The following is an 18,922-nucleotide window of genomic DNA, read 5'->3' on the forward strand; positions in this document are numbered from 1 at the left end:
GGGCCCCTGTGCCGGACTGGACCCTCAACTTCCTACATGAGCAGAGTTTGGCACAGTACACTTAATACAGATATGCTCATCATTCATTTAACAAACTACCCAGTTTATTATTATATGGAAGAATAGGTAAATTTGGGAACAAGGGTCAGGAAATGTAGCTGAAAATGGGGTACCCAGAATGAATAATACTAGTGGGTCCTTGCACCCCAGTCCAAAACTGCCTGATGATTGTTCACGGGACACAATAGATCACATGGTTTAGCGTTCCTTTAAAGGGAAAGTGTATGCAAATAAACAGTGTTGGCAGGGCAGGTGAAGGCAAATGTTATTGCTTTCATTTAATGGTTTATGGAAAATGTTAGTTCATAACTGCAACATATATTGTAACAGGAGGCGAAAACTTAACCTCTTAATCCCTGCTCGTAGCCTAACTTTCCAGTGCTTGCCTCAAAAGAAATATTAGCGGCAGAGTTCTGAGCTTCACGTTCTGGATTTTCCATGTTCTTCATTTTTCATGCTCTTCTAACACATCAAAATAATTATGATGAGCTTTATTAATAAACAGTATTTGAGCAAGAACAGAATGCACAAAACCTGGAAATCCACTGCCATCCAGAGTTACAGAGATATGCAAGCAGTCAATCCGTAATGGATCACAAATAGGAAAAAGGGGTTGTTCTGCTCAAGAAATAGCATTAAACGCGCCAAAAAAGAAAGTTATACAACTTACTAACATACTTTAGGTGTGCCAATAAGAAGAAATCAGCAGCTCCACTTTTCAGGTAGATATTCTTGTGTCGACACATGGTCAGAATTGAATGTAAAGGGGGCTGACTGACTGCTCATATCAATAGCTAAACTGGCCCATTCTCCGTCACAACCAGTGTATAGACGGAAAATTAGGCTGGCTTAAAGGGGTATTCCCATCTCGAAGATCCTATCCCAATATGTAGTAGATATAATAACAATATTAGCAAATACCTCCAATTAGAAATGTAGTATAGTTCTTCTGATTATCTATGTCACTTACCCCATGTGCAGGGCACTTAGGTATCCATAGTTACGACCACTAACAGCTAAGATCATCTTACCTGATGAGTAGGATGAGAAAACAGGTTGCCAAATACAATCCAATGGTAAATATATATGCCAACTGCATATTATATGGCGCTAGACTTGTGTCTTTATTGATGGTACTATTTGTATAATATCCATAGTACATGACCGTCTTTTCAAAGTAGCCCTAAAAGGAAAGCAAAAAGGTGAGATATTTTCAAATAGGTTTCTATTTACTAGGGGGATGATTTTAAATATTTGAATATAACTTTAAAAAGTTGATCAACCCCCCCCCCCCCCTCCACCCTTTCTTTCTTTTTTCTTCTTATTTTTTGAGGGGGGGTATTTATTTTAACTGATCCCAGCATGGACTAAAAAGGAAAAGGAAAATATATACTCATGTACCAATTCCCTGCCATGCCTCCGAAGCACAACCTAGGTCCCCGATAGTCTTCCTGGCTAGTTCTCCAGCGAAGATGGCTATGATCTGTAAATGCTTGAAGATCAACATAACTTGAAGGTTGACTTCAATGCAAAATTTCCAACAGGGCCCCCCCACTATAGTTGGTCTTTAATAGTACTGGTCTTCTCATATGGACCAATGGGACCTTTTGTGCCCCTCTAGGCTTCAAGGCCAGGGTGCGACTGCAATCTTTGCACCAATAATAGTTAAGCCACTGGCAAAGATAGTAGTATCAGTGGTGAAGACGCCACCCATGTTATAAATGTCTATATACTCCTCTTTATTGGACGTGTGTTCCTCTACATACTGTAACTAGTGATCTTGCTGAGAATTAACCTCTTCTCTCCACACTTACCGCTCCTGTTAGAAGCTCTAGACCCGTGAACGATAAGTTGTTAGGTGCCATGTCAATAAACTGAGGAATGGTGATGAAACTGAAGTTCACCACAAACGAGAAGATGTTGAACATCAGCAGCCACTTGATGAAATTGAAGTAAGAAAGTATACTTGTTCCGAATTTTCCTCCTATGGATTTCAGGGTGCCATGCCAAAGCTGGAGTGCCTCAAATACCTCTGATGTCACCTGCTTGGATCTCCGTAATGACTGATGAGGAAAACAAACGTGGATGAAAACAACATAATTATACCAGCAGCATTAATTCTTCAACCACCACTTCATTAATACTTTTAATTAACCTCATTTTAAAGAATTAAAGGCTTGTTCCCAAAAAATCAAGTTACCCCTTTTCCTCTGGGCATGGGAGTTTACTACTGGGGGGTCTGACAGCTAGGACCCCCAGCAATCCTGAGATCGATGCTCTGGAACCTCAAAAATGGGGCTTTTGCAACGCTATCTGGAGCTGAGGTGTGCAGGCTAAACTTCCGTTCCATTCATTATCTCTGGGACTGTTGGAGAAAGCCAAGAGCTTTGCAACGCTGTCCAAGGGGCAGTGCAATACTGTTCAGAGATGATATGCAAAAGCTCAACCTCTGTTCCATTCATTGTCTATGGAACTGCTGGAGAAAGCCAAGCGCTTTGCAATGCTGTCCAAGGGGCTGTGCAATGCTGTTCAGAGATGATGTGCACATGCTCAATCTCTGTTCCATTCATTGTCTATGGGACTGCTGGAGAAAGCTAAGTGCTTTGCAGCGCTGTCCAATTGGCTTTGCAAAACTGACCGGAGCAGAGGTCGCGCATTCACACCTCCTTTCCATTCAGCATTGTTCTCAGGGTTCCATTGCCCCAATCTCATGACTGCCTAGGGTTACAGCAGTCGATTTTTCTTTTCAGCAGGACAGTTATTGGTGTCTTTAATTGAAATGTTAACATTTATTTTGCCGTCCATGAAACCCTATTCCCTTTGTGTTTTTGCCCACTGTTTAGTACATACTAAATGTATCAATAGGGACTTATTGTTAGATGGGGGGGGACAGTTTTTTGGCCTTTAACTGGTATAAAACAATACAACGAAAAAGGTATGGAATAGTTCAATAAATATAAAAATATATACAGTATATGTTTGTGTAACATGGAAATCTGTGGCATTCTCCACAGAATAGCATCCTCCACAGGCATCTGTCTAATGGATATGCCATGAACATTTCCATCTCATGAGCTTTTTATGATACATTATATGAATAGGTCCAAATGTCCAAAGACATACTGTTAGGAAATGTAGATTGTGAACCCCAATGGGGACAGTGATGATAATTTCTATACAGCACTGTGGAATATGATGGTGCTACAAATGAGTCAAATAAAGTAATTACATAATTCCATTATGGCCTATGAGTGAAGGATATGCCAGGGGCATCTTTTACCCATAGGCCATAATTGCATCAATGGATAGGTCATTATAAAGTTTACAATGCCTCTGTAAGACTAGCATGCCATCTGTTTATGGGTGCCTCCATAAGACTAGCATGGCATCTGTTTATGGGTGCCTCTGTAAGACTAGCATGGCATCTGTTTAAGGGTGCCTCCATAAGACTAGCATGGCATCAGTTTATGGGTGTCTCCATAAGACTAGCATGGCATCAGTTTATAGGTGCTTCCATAAGACTAGCATGGCATCTGTTTATGGGTGCCTTCATAAGACTAATATGGCATCAGTTTATAGGTGCTTCCATATGACTAGCATGGCATCAGTTTATGGGTGCCTCCATAAGACTAGCATGGCATCAGTTTATAGGTGCTTCCATATGACTAGCATGGCATCAGTTAATGGGTGCCTCCATAAGACTAGCATGGCATCAGTTTATAGGTGCTTCCATATGACTAGCATGGCATCAGTTTATAGGTGCTTCCATATGACTAGCATGGCATCAGTTTATAGGTGCTGCCATATGACTAGCATGGCATCAGTTTATGGGTGCCTCCATAAGACTAGCATGGCATCAGTTTATAGGTGCTTCCATAAGACTACCATGGCATCTGTTTATGGGTGCCTTCATAAGACTAGCATGGCATCAGTTTATGGGTGCCTCCATAAGACTAGCATGGCATCAGTTTATAGGTGCTTCCATAAGACTACCATGGCATCTGTTTATGGGTGTCTCCATATGACTAGCATGGCATCTGTTTATGGGTGCTTATATAAGACTAGCATGGCATCTGTTTATGGGTGAAGGATGTCACTGTTAGGCACAGTCAAAGGAAAATAAAAACCCAGCCAAATGGTCATTAATATGTACTTGCACCTACAAACAAATCCAGGCCTGATGTTTACACTTATAAAGTATGAATATGTCGTATAATGCTACATGTCATAGTACTTGATGATGGTAGAAAACACCTTAGCAAGCTAACAAATACACTACGTCACATCACAATGTAAGAATGTAACTAAAGAACAGTAGACATCATAGTTCTAAGCTGCGTAAAATCATGACTGTGAAGATCTAATATACTCGTCACTAATGTAGGACCTTCGTCTGTTGCTACATAATGATGAAATGTCTTACAGGGTATGGCCACTATTAGAACAACTTCTTTAAAAGTCCTTTGAAGTGTATGTAAGTAAGATGTAGGAGACAGATGAGAGTGGATATGACCACTGACCCTTTTGATAATCACATTGATGATTAATTTTCTACACAAGTATAAATATTCCACCTACTAAGTTAATACTATGGAGACATCCTGTGCAGCAGTTCGTGTGTGAGACATTTTTAAAAGATTTCTGCTTCAGTTTCTCAACCTTGTACCTGTGGAGAGAGTGATGAAATAGTGGAAATAATTAAATTATCATAAGAAATGGCTTAAGTAAAAAAGTAAAAAAATAAAAATAAAATATGTCAATGGTCATTATACCTTCAGACAACTTAAAATGTAATAAATTCACAATCCGCAAATCACATTATTTAAAAATTAAGTTGTCATATTCCCCCCAAAAAATTTAATAAAATCACTCCAAAGTGCTGACCTCTAGGTCCCTCTCTTCAGTCTAACTTACTGTCTACAGCCTGTTTTCAAGTGCAATCTGTCCATCGCAGCAGAGATACCGAGATGAAAGTGGAGGCAAGGGCATAAGAGAAAGGAGGGCTTTCATGAGAACAGGTCAATTCTTGTACACATTAAACTAGTATGCACAAGAAGATTTAAAGGGGCATTCTCAGTGTATTAAATTACTTTAGGTAGTATGAAAATAAGCAAGTTTGCAAATGACTTGCTTTTTCTATCTGCTGTCAATCTCCTGCTGTGAGAGCTTATATCTTTCATAGTTACCAGCTGGTTTCCATGGAGCTCGGCCACTAGTCCCTGCCCAGACACTGTCCAAGTTTGCACAGTAGATACATTCCAGGAGAAGGTTAGCTTCTAATATCTCAGCCACCTCTTTCCAACCAATTGATTTATATACAGCAGTTAGCGGCTCACCTTCACTCCCCTCCCTCTTCGCTCCTGAGAAGCTGCTGTTATAAATCTTGCAAAATCACCAGTCCTCACAATCGGCAGCTTTCAGAACAGATCTCCTAATCATGGCTCTCACTGTCCTGAGTTGCCTGTTTTTTTAATGCCCTGTTATCACTATGTGTAAATATAATGATAACAGTGTAGATTCAGGAACAAACCACTGACAGCTGAATGTGTTAGGCTGCGTGCCCACTATGCTTTTTTTTTAAGCGTTTTTGCAGTGGAATTTCCGCAGCGGAAACGCTTAAAAAACGCTTGGTGATACGTGCCCCATGGTCCCCAATGATAATCCGCATGTGCTGTGCACATGCTGCGGAAACTTCCACTGCGGATTATCATTGCGGAAAAATACTCAGCATGTCCATTAATTTTGCGGACACACAGCGTAATCGCCGCCATTGACTTGCATTGGACCGCGTGACATTCGCATCACTGCATCTGCACAAGCGGATATTACACGGTTCAATGTGCGGTTGGTACGCAGGTCTGGAGGAGAGGAGACTCTCCTCCAGACCCGGGTACCATAGAAACTGTAAAAAAAAGAATTTAAAATAAAAAATAAAGATTATACTTACCTTCCGATGTCCTCCCGGTGTTTTCTCCCCTCCGTCTGGTCTGCGGTACGGGTCGCGTTGTTGTGAAGGACCTGCCATGACGTCATTGAGTCATGTGACCTGTCACATGACTCAATGACATCACCGCAGGTCCTTCACACAACCGCGAGCCGCCCAAGACACCGGACGCAGCAGAAAAAACACCGGGAGGACATCGAAAGGTAAGTATAATCTTTTTTTTTATTTTTTTACCATTCTTATTCTTTTTTTTTTTCAACTAACTTAGACACACTACTATAAATCCATGCCGGTTGCATGGATTTATATAGTGTGAACAAGTTGTCAAGCACTTTTCCAAGTGATGCTAAAATCGTTTGGAAAAGTGCTTGATAACCCGCATGCGGAAATGCATGCAAAAACACTTGACAAACGCTTCTACCTGGCCGGAAAAACGCATGTAAAAACCGCATGCGTTTTTCCTGCCAGGGAGAAGCGGAAAAAATATGCAGCATTTCTGTATCGTGGGCACATAGCCTTACAGCAGAACTTGTGCTGAACTTTATAGTTCTACTAATACTAAAGTTTTGTTACTCACTACAACTGTTACTTGAAGAGGAGAAAACCTGCCAGAAACCAGGAAGTGAGGAGACTGTAAGAAGACTGCAAAGCTCTGAGCTGCTGAAGAGGCAACTTGAGAATACCCCTTTCACTTGTTATGAAGATGAGGCCAATAAGACCTTGCTTTCCAAAGGTTTTGTTCAACAGGACATAGAGCTTCTGAAAAGAGGTTATCTTGCTCTGGAGCATCACAGATGTTGATGCATCTCTTCATGAAGGTATTTGGATGCTTAAAGGGGTATTTCCGCTCTTTTCCGTATCGGGACCTGTTATGGACCAGTGACATCACATATACTGATACCTGCCAAGTCGCATGAGCGAGCAGCAGATATCGTGCACCTGTCCTATTCATTAGAGTAGGATAGAATCACGATACTTGCCACCTGGGCACGCGACCAGGCAGAGGCAGATATCAGTAGATGCGATGTTACCAGCCCCACTTTTCTCCCAAAGTGAGCAAGGCTGGAAAACCCTTTTAGGCAGTTCCCATTGTAATAGGTGCTAACCATGGGGCTCTCAGCACTAAAGTTTGACTAATCTACACTGCTTAGTTAAAAGAGTAGAGTTAAATAATAAGAAGAAGACAACTTAAAGGGTTATTCCGATCTTTAGAAGTCAGTATTTATCCTTAGGAGTGAAGAAAACCTGACCTGCTGCCGGGGTTGGGAACCACTTACCTAACCTCATGCAAAATACTTGGGAGAACTCCACTTATTTTTTGAAGAGTATATTACAGACTCGACAGCTCTCTCTCTCTCTATATATTCAGTTGTGCTCAAAAGTTTATATACCCCGGCAGAATTTTTCCTTTCTTGGCCTTGTTTCAGAGAATATGAATGATAACAAAAAAAACGTTTTCTCCACTCATGTTTATTGGCTGGGTGAAGCCATTTATTGTCAAATTACTGTGTTTTCTCTTTTTAAATCTTAATGACAACCAAAAACATCCAAATGCGCTGATCAAAAGTTCACATACCCTGGTGATTTTGGCCTGATAACATGCACAGAATTTGACACAAATGGGTTTGAATGGCTACTAAAGATAACATTCTCACCTGTGACCTGTTTGCTTGTAATCAGTGTGTGTGCATAAAAGCTGAGTGAGTTTCTGGGACCCAGACAGAGTCTTGCATCTTTCATCCAGGCACTGACGTTTCTGAATTGTGAGTCATGGGGAAAGCAAAAGAATTGTCAACGGATCTAAGGGAAAAGGTAGTTGAACTGTATAACACAGGAAAGGGATACAAAAAAATATCCAAGGACTTGATAATGCAAGTCAGCAGTGCTCAAACTGTGATTAACAAATAGAAAATCAGGGGCTCTGTAAAAACCAAACCACGGTCAGGTAGACGAACCAAAATTTCAGCCACAACTGCCAGGAAAATTGTACGGGATGCAAAGAAAAACCCACAAATAACACCAGCTGAAATTTAGGACTCTCTGAAAACCAGCGGTGTGGCTGTTTCAAGATGCACAATAAGGAGACACTTGAAGAAAAGTGGGCTGCATGGTCGAGTCGCCAGAAGAAAGTCTTTACTGCGCAAATGCCACAAAGTATCTAGCCTACAATACGCCAAAAAGCACAGACAGAGACAAGCCCTCAAAACTTCTGGAACAAGGTCATTTGGAATGATGAGACCAAAATTGAACTTTTTGGCCACAATCATAAACGTTACATTTGGAGACAGGGCAACAAGGCCTATGATGAAAGGAACACCATTCCTACAGTAAAGCACAGAAGTGGATCGCTGATGTTTTGGGGAAATGTGAGCTACAAAGGCACAGGAAATTTGGTAAAAGTTGAAGGAAAGATGAATGCAGCATGTAATCAGCAAATACTGGACGTAAATTTGCACTCATCAGCCTGGAAGCTGCACATGGGACGTACTTGGAGGTTCCAACACGACATCGATCCAAAACACAAGGCCAAGTCGACCTGTCATTGGCTACAGCAGAAAAAAGTGAAGGTTCTGGAGTGGCCATCTCAGTCTCCTGACATCAATATCATTGAGCCACTCTGGGGAGATCTCAAGCGCGCAGCTCGTGCTAGACAGCCCAGGAATTTACAGGAACTGGAGACTTTAGCCTAGAAGAATGGGCAGCTTTACCATCTGAAAAAATAAAGAACCTCATCCACAACTACCACAAAAGACTTTAAGCTGTCATTGGTGTTAGAGGGGGCAATACACGGTATTAAGAACTGGGGTATGTAAACTTTTGATCAGGGTCATTTGGATGTTTTTGGTTGTCATTAAGATTTAAAAAGAGAAAACACAGTAGTTGTACAATAAATGGCTTCACCCAACCAATAACCATGAGTGGAGAAAAAGGTTTTTGTTATCATTCATATTCTCTGAAACAACAAGGCCAAGAAAGGAAAAATTCTGCCGGGGTATGTAAACTTTTGAACACAACTGTATATTAAATATAAGTAAGAATACTATGGATCATATACAACTTACAATGTTCATGTTTTTACTTATATTCGTTTCCTACCTAAACTCGCGTTTCTCATTTAGACAAACTGGAATCTTCTGGACTTCTTTGGCTACGTCAGCAGCTGACATTTCCGCTAGTTTTTGTATTAACTTTTCATTTTCTAATTAAATTGTAAAGAAAAAAAATGATCAATGTAAAACAATGCAAATTATTCATTGATTTAATTAAATACATTTTGCAAGATGCATAATGGTGAGATGATCATAACATTTCTCTATACATTTTTAGGCTCTATTCACACTGGTGAGATTAATAACAGAAGGAATGACATTGATGAGTGAATGAGATGAGAAAATCTTTTCAAATTAGAATTTGCAAAGCTTTGCCTAATTTTGACGAATCGATTCGGCACAAATTGAAAGTACTCCAAAGCCTCCAACTACACTGAAAACACATGTGTAACACTCTGAGGTCTCCTAGGACTGCATCCAAACCATTTCAAGCTCTTTGAAGCAAACAGCATTAGTAATGACAAGCTGACCTCAACGTACATGGCTATGGGTAAACATATAATAACTGTTCTTCACTGATGAGCTGTGACAAACTATCTGTATAGTTTGTTCAGTGTTTTATGGCTTTCCCTCTCTAACTCTTTTGCTAAGCTGTGACGTCCTCTCACTAACCAGATTCACCACTAAATGACTGATGCATTCCCTGCCTCTGCTTTTATATAGGATGATATTGGCTGACTTCCTGAGCTATGCCATGTGATGAGGATGAGGTAACTTCAAGGCATTAAGGGGAAGCCCGCACAGCTGCACCTGAGGTCATGTGATCTTTCTCAGGCTAATGTAATCTTCTAAAATATGATCAGGCTTTGATCAGAGTTTGATAAGTGTGGTCCAAGTGTCATAAGTTTTTCTCGTACGTGGAGAAAAATAAAAAAAAACGTTTCTTCACCTTCTCCTATGTGACAGTCTGTGAAAACTGGACTGCACTCGGATGGCATCTGAGTGCTGTCCGTTTTTTTTCACGGACCCATAGACTTGCATTGCCGACACTCGGACCAAAATTGGACACATTTCCGCAATTCTGCATGGACCACACGATCCATGTAAAATCACAGACATGTGAACGGCCTCATAGACTATCACAAGTATGAGTGCTATCCATGAAAAAGATTGGTTTGCAACTCGTACATGAAAAACGAACGTCTGAATGAGGCCTTAACCATAACCCACGAGGGTTCAGTTACAATGATGGCCAGAATTTCATTGTCTGTTATTATCTGTAGTAACACCTTGCTTTTCCTCTACATTATCCTTATATACTGTATAGCCAGCACAGAGCTTTTTAACTTTTAGAACAATGCTTTATCTTCATCAGGAAAAGGAGACACCACATTCTTTCCTTTTCATAGTAAAAACAGGAAGAATCCCACTGGGATACATTTTATCAGGATATTGGCTGGAAAAAGAGGCAATAACAATGAAGATGTAATTAAGTATATCAGCCTAGGAAATAGAGCTCTCGAAGAACACATCAGCTATCATCACTAGGCTACTAAATGACTATAGTGCTTTGTTATCAATAGATTTATCATATATATTGCTGCTTAACTAGACTAATTATTCAGCCAGACATCCAGGACAGCTTGGTGACAACTCCATTGGGGGTCGTACGGATCATTGTCCAAAGAGGAAGAAGCAACTGAAAAGAACTTAGAATAGAAGAAGACATGAGGCCTTCCATTTCTGGCCATTTTAGCTTTAGGAAGTCTGCTGTATTGCTGGGTTACTACAAGTATGAAAAAGCCATAGGGGTAAATCTTTTAACTTCTATTACCCCATTTCTGGCCACCCATCAGATATTTATTTATGTGCGCCCTCTGGATGATTACTAGGAAAACCTACAACATCATGGATAACATTACAGGGATTTCTTTTAGGGCTCGGTCGTGTGCTATCTGTATGCGAAATTGGTTGACAAATAAAAGTCAATCTGGTCGTTCACATGAATGTATTTAAATGTAACTGATGGTCCGCATGTAAAAAATCGCAGTATGCTTTGATCCCAAATTTGGATCAAACCCGCCAATGATAAGTTATGGGTAAGAAAAAATGGATCGCATGTGGGTTACCATCCACATGTCATACATTTTTCATTTATCCATTACAATTATTAAGATAGGAAATTGTTTGGCCTTTTATTAGTTCTTCATGTAAAAAATGGATGCCATACAGAGGTACAAAGCAAATAAGCCAGAAGGAAAAAAAAGCACAATAGGGTCTAATCCGGATAAAAAGAGAGAAAAATGTGGGCAATCGTGCTCACCTGGTTGGGTTGTGTGCTGACAACCAATAAAAAGATTAGGCCCACAGTATTAGGAAGTGTAAAAACCGGAAAACCAATGGGTTAAAATTGCACTGCCATCGGAAGGATGATAATCGGAAGGATTCCTGCCATCGGAAGGAGACAGGAATCCAAGATTGCGGTTTGTTGGTCAACGCGTTTCAAAGATTCAAACTTCTTGATCAGGACAAACCACAGCGATCTGGTTTGTCCTGATGAAGAAGTCTGAAGCTTTGAAACGCGTTTACCAACAAAAAGCAATCTTGGATTGCTGACTCCTTATCATCCTTCCAATGGCAGCGCAGTTTTAACCCATCTGTTTCTTGTTTTCATACAGAGGTACAAAACAGACATATGGATTGAATATGTATAAAAAATAGAGAAAACCAAGGGCTTGTTCAGACCGCTATATTTTAAGTTTGTGTGCTGACCGCCCAATATTAACCTATGTGCAGGAGTACACAAGCTGGTCCATGTGGAAAAAAAGTGCAATAAGCACTATTATCGTCCGTTACAGACCAGTAGTCTTCTAAACTTAGCCTAACTAAGGCTGGGTTCAGACAGCCATATTAAATATCAGACTAGTCACGCTCCTTTTTTGTAGAGTTTTTGGAGGAATTTTTTTTTTACTGGAGTATTTCATGAAGGGGTTTTTTTATAGTTTGGGAAAAGTTTTTTTCATCAAGTGTTTTTTGTATCCTTTTGATTTGCAAGTCATTATTTTAGAGTAGATCCCATCAGGATCCATTTAAAAAAGTGACATTGCGTAAATTTATTTTTGGAGTACAACTACCTCAAAAAAAAACTTTAAAAATGCATCACTTTAATTATCCTTTTTATGAATATTTTTTTCTAATCAAACCCCACAATTTGACCCACAAGACCCACATTCTCTTTAAAAGCAATAAACATACTGCTTTTAAATGAACCTGTCAGGTCAGATAAGGCTACTAACCTGAAAATATAGGGTTAATCTGCAGGTTAATAGCATCAACAAGGTGCCCGACCGTAGTACTGAAAGTGCAGCACCTGGGAGAAAATCAACTTTATTCTTCTCAGGAGCTGCCGGCTTTCAGTCAAACAGGAGTGTCGGCGCAGCTAAAGTCATGTCTTACAGCACTGTGAGTGGCTGTAAGTACATGTCGGCACTTTCACTGAGAGCTTGCGGTTCAGTGATTCTGGGCATAGCCGGCTGTCAGTCAAATTGCCGGGACATGCTTACAGTCTCTGTGCCGGCACACCCATATGACTGAAAGCCAGCTGCTCCAGAGAAGAAAAAAGTTAATTTCCTCCCGGTACCAGGGATTTCAGTAAGGTGGCCAGGCAGCTTTCTAACGTTATTAACCTGCAGATTAACGCCATATATGCAGATTAATAGCGATTTCTGACCTGACATGTTCCTTTTAAATTACAAAAACTCCTATATGCCTTTCAAAAACAGAGAAAAAAGCAACTTGAGAATACAGCGTTGTCAAAAGAGAAAATATATTCTGGGCTTCAAGGTCAAAAGCAACACTGGTTATGAAAGTGGTAATCAGCTGTATTGACTAAAAAGTCCTCAACAGCAAGCATGGCGTTAACATCCTATGACTTCTAGGAAACTTAAGTCACACTTATAAGGAATAATATGGGCTTTAAAAGGTTAGTCCCATCTTCATAAATGGGTATTGTCGGATAAAGCTTGTAAATATAAGGAATTCTGCAATTTACTGCTTATAAAAATTTTCAGTCGTTCTTGAGATATTATCACTTTTTCTTCTTTTGCTTACAGCTCGTTGCCTTGGACACCGACCACCGCTACAAGACAGCAGAATATGCTCAGTGCTTACAAGCTCTTTTCCATTGAGTTTGTAAGCCTTGCTTTGAAGCTGGCTAGGATCGCTAGAGCACGCTGTTAACTCCTAATCCTGCTTCATCACAGTGCTAACAAGCTAGACAGAATCGGTGTTCGGTCTCCTAGGCAACGAGCTGTAAACAAAAGGAAAATGATAATATCTAAAGAACGGCTGCAAATTTTAATAATCAGTAAATTGCAAAAGTGCTCATATTTACAAGCACTATGTGATAATATCTATGTATGAAGATGGGAATAACCTTTAAAGTTCAATTACATTTATAAGTCATCTAGTGCACTCCCAAGGCTTTTCTGGGGGCTTTGATATATGACCAAAGGCAGACATACAATTGGTTCAACCTACTCAGTCGTGAAAAGGGGCCCAATAGGTAAAGGGGTCCACTTCCTCCTTCAAAGCAGTACATAAAGGGGTGTATTATGATGAACTATTGGACCTAAAAACCCACATTCTGTTCTTGCTCTCTATTGTCTCTGTCTGTATCGCATCACGACATGATATCTAACGATTGCTAATGATGTTGTATTGCGATCTACCACGACTGTAGCTGGTTGCAATCACACTTGACTCACTTGACATCGACTATCTGGACATAACCACTCACCTTGTTTGTTGCTCTTCTCTATGTGCTGCTCCAGGGAAGGGTCTACTCCTACGATAGTTGAAGGCCTGAGTTGTAATGGTCGTTTTTGTATGACTTAACAAGCATAAAAAACATAATTAAAACTGTGCTGTGAAAAAAATATCTTCAGTTTTTAATATAAACCATTAAAAGTAAAACTGCTATTAGTACTTCACAGTACAGTTAGATTCTGATTAGCAGCCATCTATGGGGATTTCTTTTATTTTCAAGACATTTAGAAGAAGGAAGTTTAATAGTAATAACCACTGAGCGTTTTAGCCTCAAGGGAGGACAAAGACCCCTCAAAGGAATTTTTATATATTATTTTATACATGTCTGATAAATCAAAAATATTTCAGCCCTTTTTTGAAAACCCCATTTCTTTATATTTACTGTAAGCATTGCTAATAGCTTTTATTGTTATTACTTTTATTACTTTTATTAATATGAAAAGGTTGATATAAAGGAGACGATTAAAGTTCAAGCATGGCATAATTTCTTTGCCAAATGTGACAAATTGATAGCTTATAGGGGTTTTTCAGCTTCAGAAAACCCCTGTTCCCCAGCTGTAGTAAAACAAACAAAGTGTTCTTTACTCACCCTCCCCTGGTCCAATCTTGAGTCTCTCCTCCGGGCATCTGTTATAGTTTGTAGTGCTAATGTCACGTCGATAGCGCTGCAAACAATCAGTGAACTCAGCGGCAGTGTGTGGCTCCTGTTGTTAAATTGGGCAGAGTTGTTGAGCTCAGTTATTGTCTGCAGTGTTGTCAACGGTACATCAGCGCTGCAGACAGTAACAGACACTGAGAGCTGCAGCGGAGACTCAGCGCTGCAGACAGTAACAGACACTAAGAGCTGCAGCGGAGACTCAGCGCTGGTCCTGGAGATGGTGAGTAAAGAATAGGAGGGGTTCTTTTAGACAAACTGAACTGGGATGAAGGATTTTCCATAACCGGGAGACACATTTAAATTCAACCAATTGAATGAACTGATTGCAAATGTAGAGGTATAACTTGAAGCTCCCATGTGCCAAGGCAACATTTTGAACTGGATCCCTACCGGTCACATGCCATTTATAAGACTGCTGTCTTATGTGCACAGTGGTCTTTTGCGCCTCCTTAGGCACTTTGGCCAAGTATAACTTCTGCCCTGTATACCCGCTAATTGCACATGGGACACAATACTCCTCTGTATATTGATGACCAGGTAGGATTCTATTCCATTGCATAATAAAAAAATGGAAAACCTAGACGTCTTAGATTCTCAAAATGGAAAACCTAGACGTCTTAGATGCTCAAAATGGAAAACCTAGACGTCTTAGATGCTCAAAGTGGAAAACCTAGACGTCTTAGATGCTCAAAATGGAAAACCTAGACGTCTTAGATTCGTTGTGGTTTACTTAAAGAAATCCAAAAATAAGGGTCTATAAAGCAGCTATTCATATCGCGTATCATCAGAGCTTCACTATTTGCATCATACTTAGTAGACTTGTCTCATTGTCTGATGAGAGACCGACTGGGATTGGGACCTTACAGTCCAATATAGGATTGCTTTATAAAATCCACAATCTTTGAGAATCTAAAAGTTCTGGGTAAAGAGGAGATACCTTCTATTTTTTTGATATAGCAAGCTAGGAAGCAGAAATCCAGATAAAAAGTAGTCCATGTGATTTTTGTTGTTCAGTAATCAGTATCTGAAAAGTCTAAAATTACTAAACCTGGAGTACCAAAATGAATTTCAGATAGTGATGCCATAAGTGATTTATATGGGTGGATGAGATTAGAAAAAAAATGTTTTGCTTTTTTATCCAAAAAAATCACCAATGTTATAATATAAGTTGTGTCAATGACTGTCAATAAGCAGGTAAACAAGAAGAATAATGTATGGCAAAGTTAAATGGTCATTCATTACCTATCCATTGGATAGATGGTGGTAACTGTTAGATCAATGTGGGCCCAGTAATGGGACCCTCACCTGTCACTAGAATTATGTTCTTATGGCTAGAAGAGAACAAGGACACATATACCCCATAGCTGGTGATCGGTAGGAGTACCAATGGATAGATCACACCAATCTAGCAGTAATAGGTGATAATTTGTGTATACCAAAATACCCCTTTAAGACAAAGTAATCACCAGTAAGCTATGGTAGAATAGTGATATAGTTCTGTCTATTTGCACCTGAAAAGCAGAACCAACATTTTTCATCCATCCATAGGAAATCAATAATTAAATATATGTTAAGAATAAATTTAGTTTTGCTGTTTACATAGGAAAATCATTTAAAAACTTTAATACACTGGGTCAGAAGAGTAATACCTTTGTTTAAACAGAAAGACCTTTAATCAGATCAGTAAGAAAATCAGGTACTTATCAGTCCATTGCCCATGAGGTCATGCAGCTTCACTACACCATAGCCCTGGTCACCAATTTTCTACATCCTTCTATTGCAGCTTCCTGTGTTTAAACTTAAAGGGGTATTCCCATCTCCAAGATCCTACCCCTATATGTAGTAGGTGTAATAATATTAATATTAGCATATATCTCCAATTAGAAATGTAGTATAGTTCTTCTAATTCCTCATGTACAGGCATTGCAGGACCTTAGGTATCCATGGTTACGACAACTGATATAGTGACAGTTAGTTAGCTAGTTGATAGTGCTTATAACCATGGATACCTAAGGTCCTGCAATGCCTGCGCATGAGGAAAGAGACATAGCGAATCAGAAGAACTATACTATTTCTAATTGGAGGTATTTGCTAATATTATTATTATTACTACACCTATTACATATTGGAATAGGATCTTGGAGATGGGAATATCCCTTTAAGGCCCCCTTTTAGTAGGTCCAATAATTAGGGAAAGAGCATTCATAGAAATGTTCATTCCCATTCATTGGCTTGTCTAAGCAGGCCTGGCAAACACCCCTCGAACGAGTAAAACACTCATTAATTGGGTGAAATTATTTTTCATCTTCTTAAAGAGAAGTGTCATCAGGAACTGACTTAGTGTGTAAATGAGGTTTTTCGTTAAATGTATTTTTTTTTAAATGGTGGTCTCTGACCATATCTTTTGTATTAAAGCATCTAATGAGCGTGTGTAAAGATCATTGTGTAGGGAGGGGGAGCAGGGGAGCTGTGACATCACCTGTTCCGATTGGTGGATCCTGTGTAAGCAATTGTGCATAGAGGGGTTACCTGTCATTGTAATCATGTCTGCGATCTTAAAAAGCCTTCCTGAAAACTATTCCTGAAAGGACTGGAAATATGAGTAAAAAAAAAGTCACAGTGGCCAGTGTGAAAATTGCAAGATTACTAATTGTGTTTTTTAATAAAGATCGTGATATGAAAAAAAAAAACTCAATTCATTTTACATTGATGTATTCATGTTTTTGTATGACATTTTATAAATAATAAATTGATTTGGGGCAAAATATACTCCATTGGTTTGGGCTTGGGCTTCCAATGCAAGTATAGAACGTTTGTTGACCTGTTTAAAGGGACTATGTCAGCACAGAATGACTCTTCAAACTTAGTACACAAAGGTTTGGCCAGATATTTAAATACCCCTTCACACCTGCTTGTTTTCCCTCAATCTCGACCCCCCTCTTTTTTGATTGACAGCTCTGGCTTCATAGAGACAGACAAGGGTGGAGATAGATGGAAACCAAGCAGGTGGGAATGTGTGTATAAATGATTGGCCGCACCATGATGCACCGAGCGCCGGTACTTGGTTTGCGCCCGTGCTGACTGTTCCTTTAAACAAGTAAGCAAATGACAGCTGATCGGTTTGCATATTGTCAGTCTGGTTGTAAATGGCGATGATTCTTAAAAAGTTCCCCCATGTCTGAGTGTGGAGGAGTTAGGAGAAATAGTTGGCCGAATTATTGTTTGGCCAACAGCTATCTGTAACATCCCTGGCGGCGTGTTTGCATGGCTTACCATCTCCCACCATGCAAGACCACAATCTTACTTTTCAGGCCAGGCTGCACACTTTTGCTCCAGTACCTTCTGTTTGTATGTCTCTTGTCTGCTGGCTTAGGGCGTCAGCGCTGTTGCTTTCTGATTCTTAAAGCTACAGTGTGCGCAGTCCTAATGCGTCCCCAGCCTATTGCTGTGAGTCACTGGATACTTAAACCCCTTCCACCCAGTAGGAGGTGCCTGAGCAACACTTTCTTACGAGTTGCCAGGTCCTGTCCTGACTCTAGTCTGTCTGCCACCCTGGGGGCTGAGTACCCAGGGCCTCTACCTGTACCTGTGACTTCTAGTAAGTTTCTGCCACCCTGGGGGCTGAGTTCCCAGGCTCGTTCCTGTTTCTTGTTCCTGGTTCAGATCCTGTCTGAACAATGTCCTAGTTCATTACTTGTTTGTCTCTATGTCTGTATCTTCCCTTTTTCCTGCAGTATCTGAACCTGCACCTAACTCCAACTCGTTGTCTCTGTACTTCTGTTTGTGAGTTTTGTGTCCACTCGCTACTTCATTGCAAGTAATTTGTGTGTATCTGGTTCTGCACGCTCTGTTTCCCTCCCTCTGTATCTATCTCCTGTGTTCCAGCTATCTTCTTGTGTTTTCCAGTCTGTTCCGTTTGAACAGAGCCCTGTCCTGTCTACCGCATCTGCGGCTTTTGCTTTGCTCTGCTTGCTCACCGCACCTGCGGTTTTGCTCTGCTTTGCTTGTTCACTGCATCTGCGGTTTTGCTCTGCTTTGCTTGTTCACCGCATCTGCGAGTTTTGCTCTGATTTGCTTGTTCACCGCATCTGCGGTTTTGCTCTGCTTTGCTTGTTCACCGCATCTGCGGGTTTTGCTCTGCTTTGCTAGTTCACCGCATCTGCGGTTTTGCTCTGATTTGCTTGTTCACCGCATCTGCGGGTTTTGCTCTGCTTTGCTTGTTCACCACATCTACAGTTTTGCTCTGCTTTGCTTGTTCACCTCATCTGCGGGTGTTGCTCTGCTTTGCTTGTTTACCGCATCTGCGGTTTTGCTCTGCTTTGCTTGTTCACCGCATCTGCGGTTTCGCTCCGCTTTGCTTGTTCACCACATCTGCGGGTTTTT

At 40.3% G+C, this 18,922-nt stretch overlaps 1 protein-coding gene across 1 annotated transcript in view; it reads right to left on the reverse strand.

The window, feature by feature from the left end:
* Positions 1-18,922, reverse strand: part of TMC5 (transmembrane channel like 5) — a 119,471-nt gene that overhangs the window by 33,320 nt on the left and 67,229 nt on the right. Inside the window, exons 5-9 of the mRNA XM_073647630.1 lie at positions 13,853-13,945; positions 9,101-9,203; positions 4,639-4,726; positions 1,875-2,123; positions 1,092-1,243 (exon numbers count right to left, since the gene is read on the reverse strand). Coding sequence (XP_073503731.1) covers positions 1,092-1,243; positions 1,875-2,123; positions 4,639-4,726; positions 9,101-9,203; positions 13,853-13,945 — 685 coding nt within the window. The remainder of the gene's footprint in view (positions 1-1,091; positions 1,244-1,874; positions 2,124-4,638; positions 4,727-9,100; positions 9,204-13,852; positions 13,946-18,922) is intronic.

Source organism: Phyllobates terribilis, unplaced genomic scaffold (genome assembly GCF_046119375.1).
Source record: "Phyllobates terribilis strain yellow unplaced genomic scaffold, ASM4611937v1 Scaffold_9__5_contigs__length_417890890, whole genome shotgun sequence".
Taxonomy (NCBI): Eukaryota; Metazoa; Chordata; class Amphibia; order Anura; family Dendrobatidae; genus Phyllobates; species Phyllobates terribilis.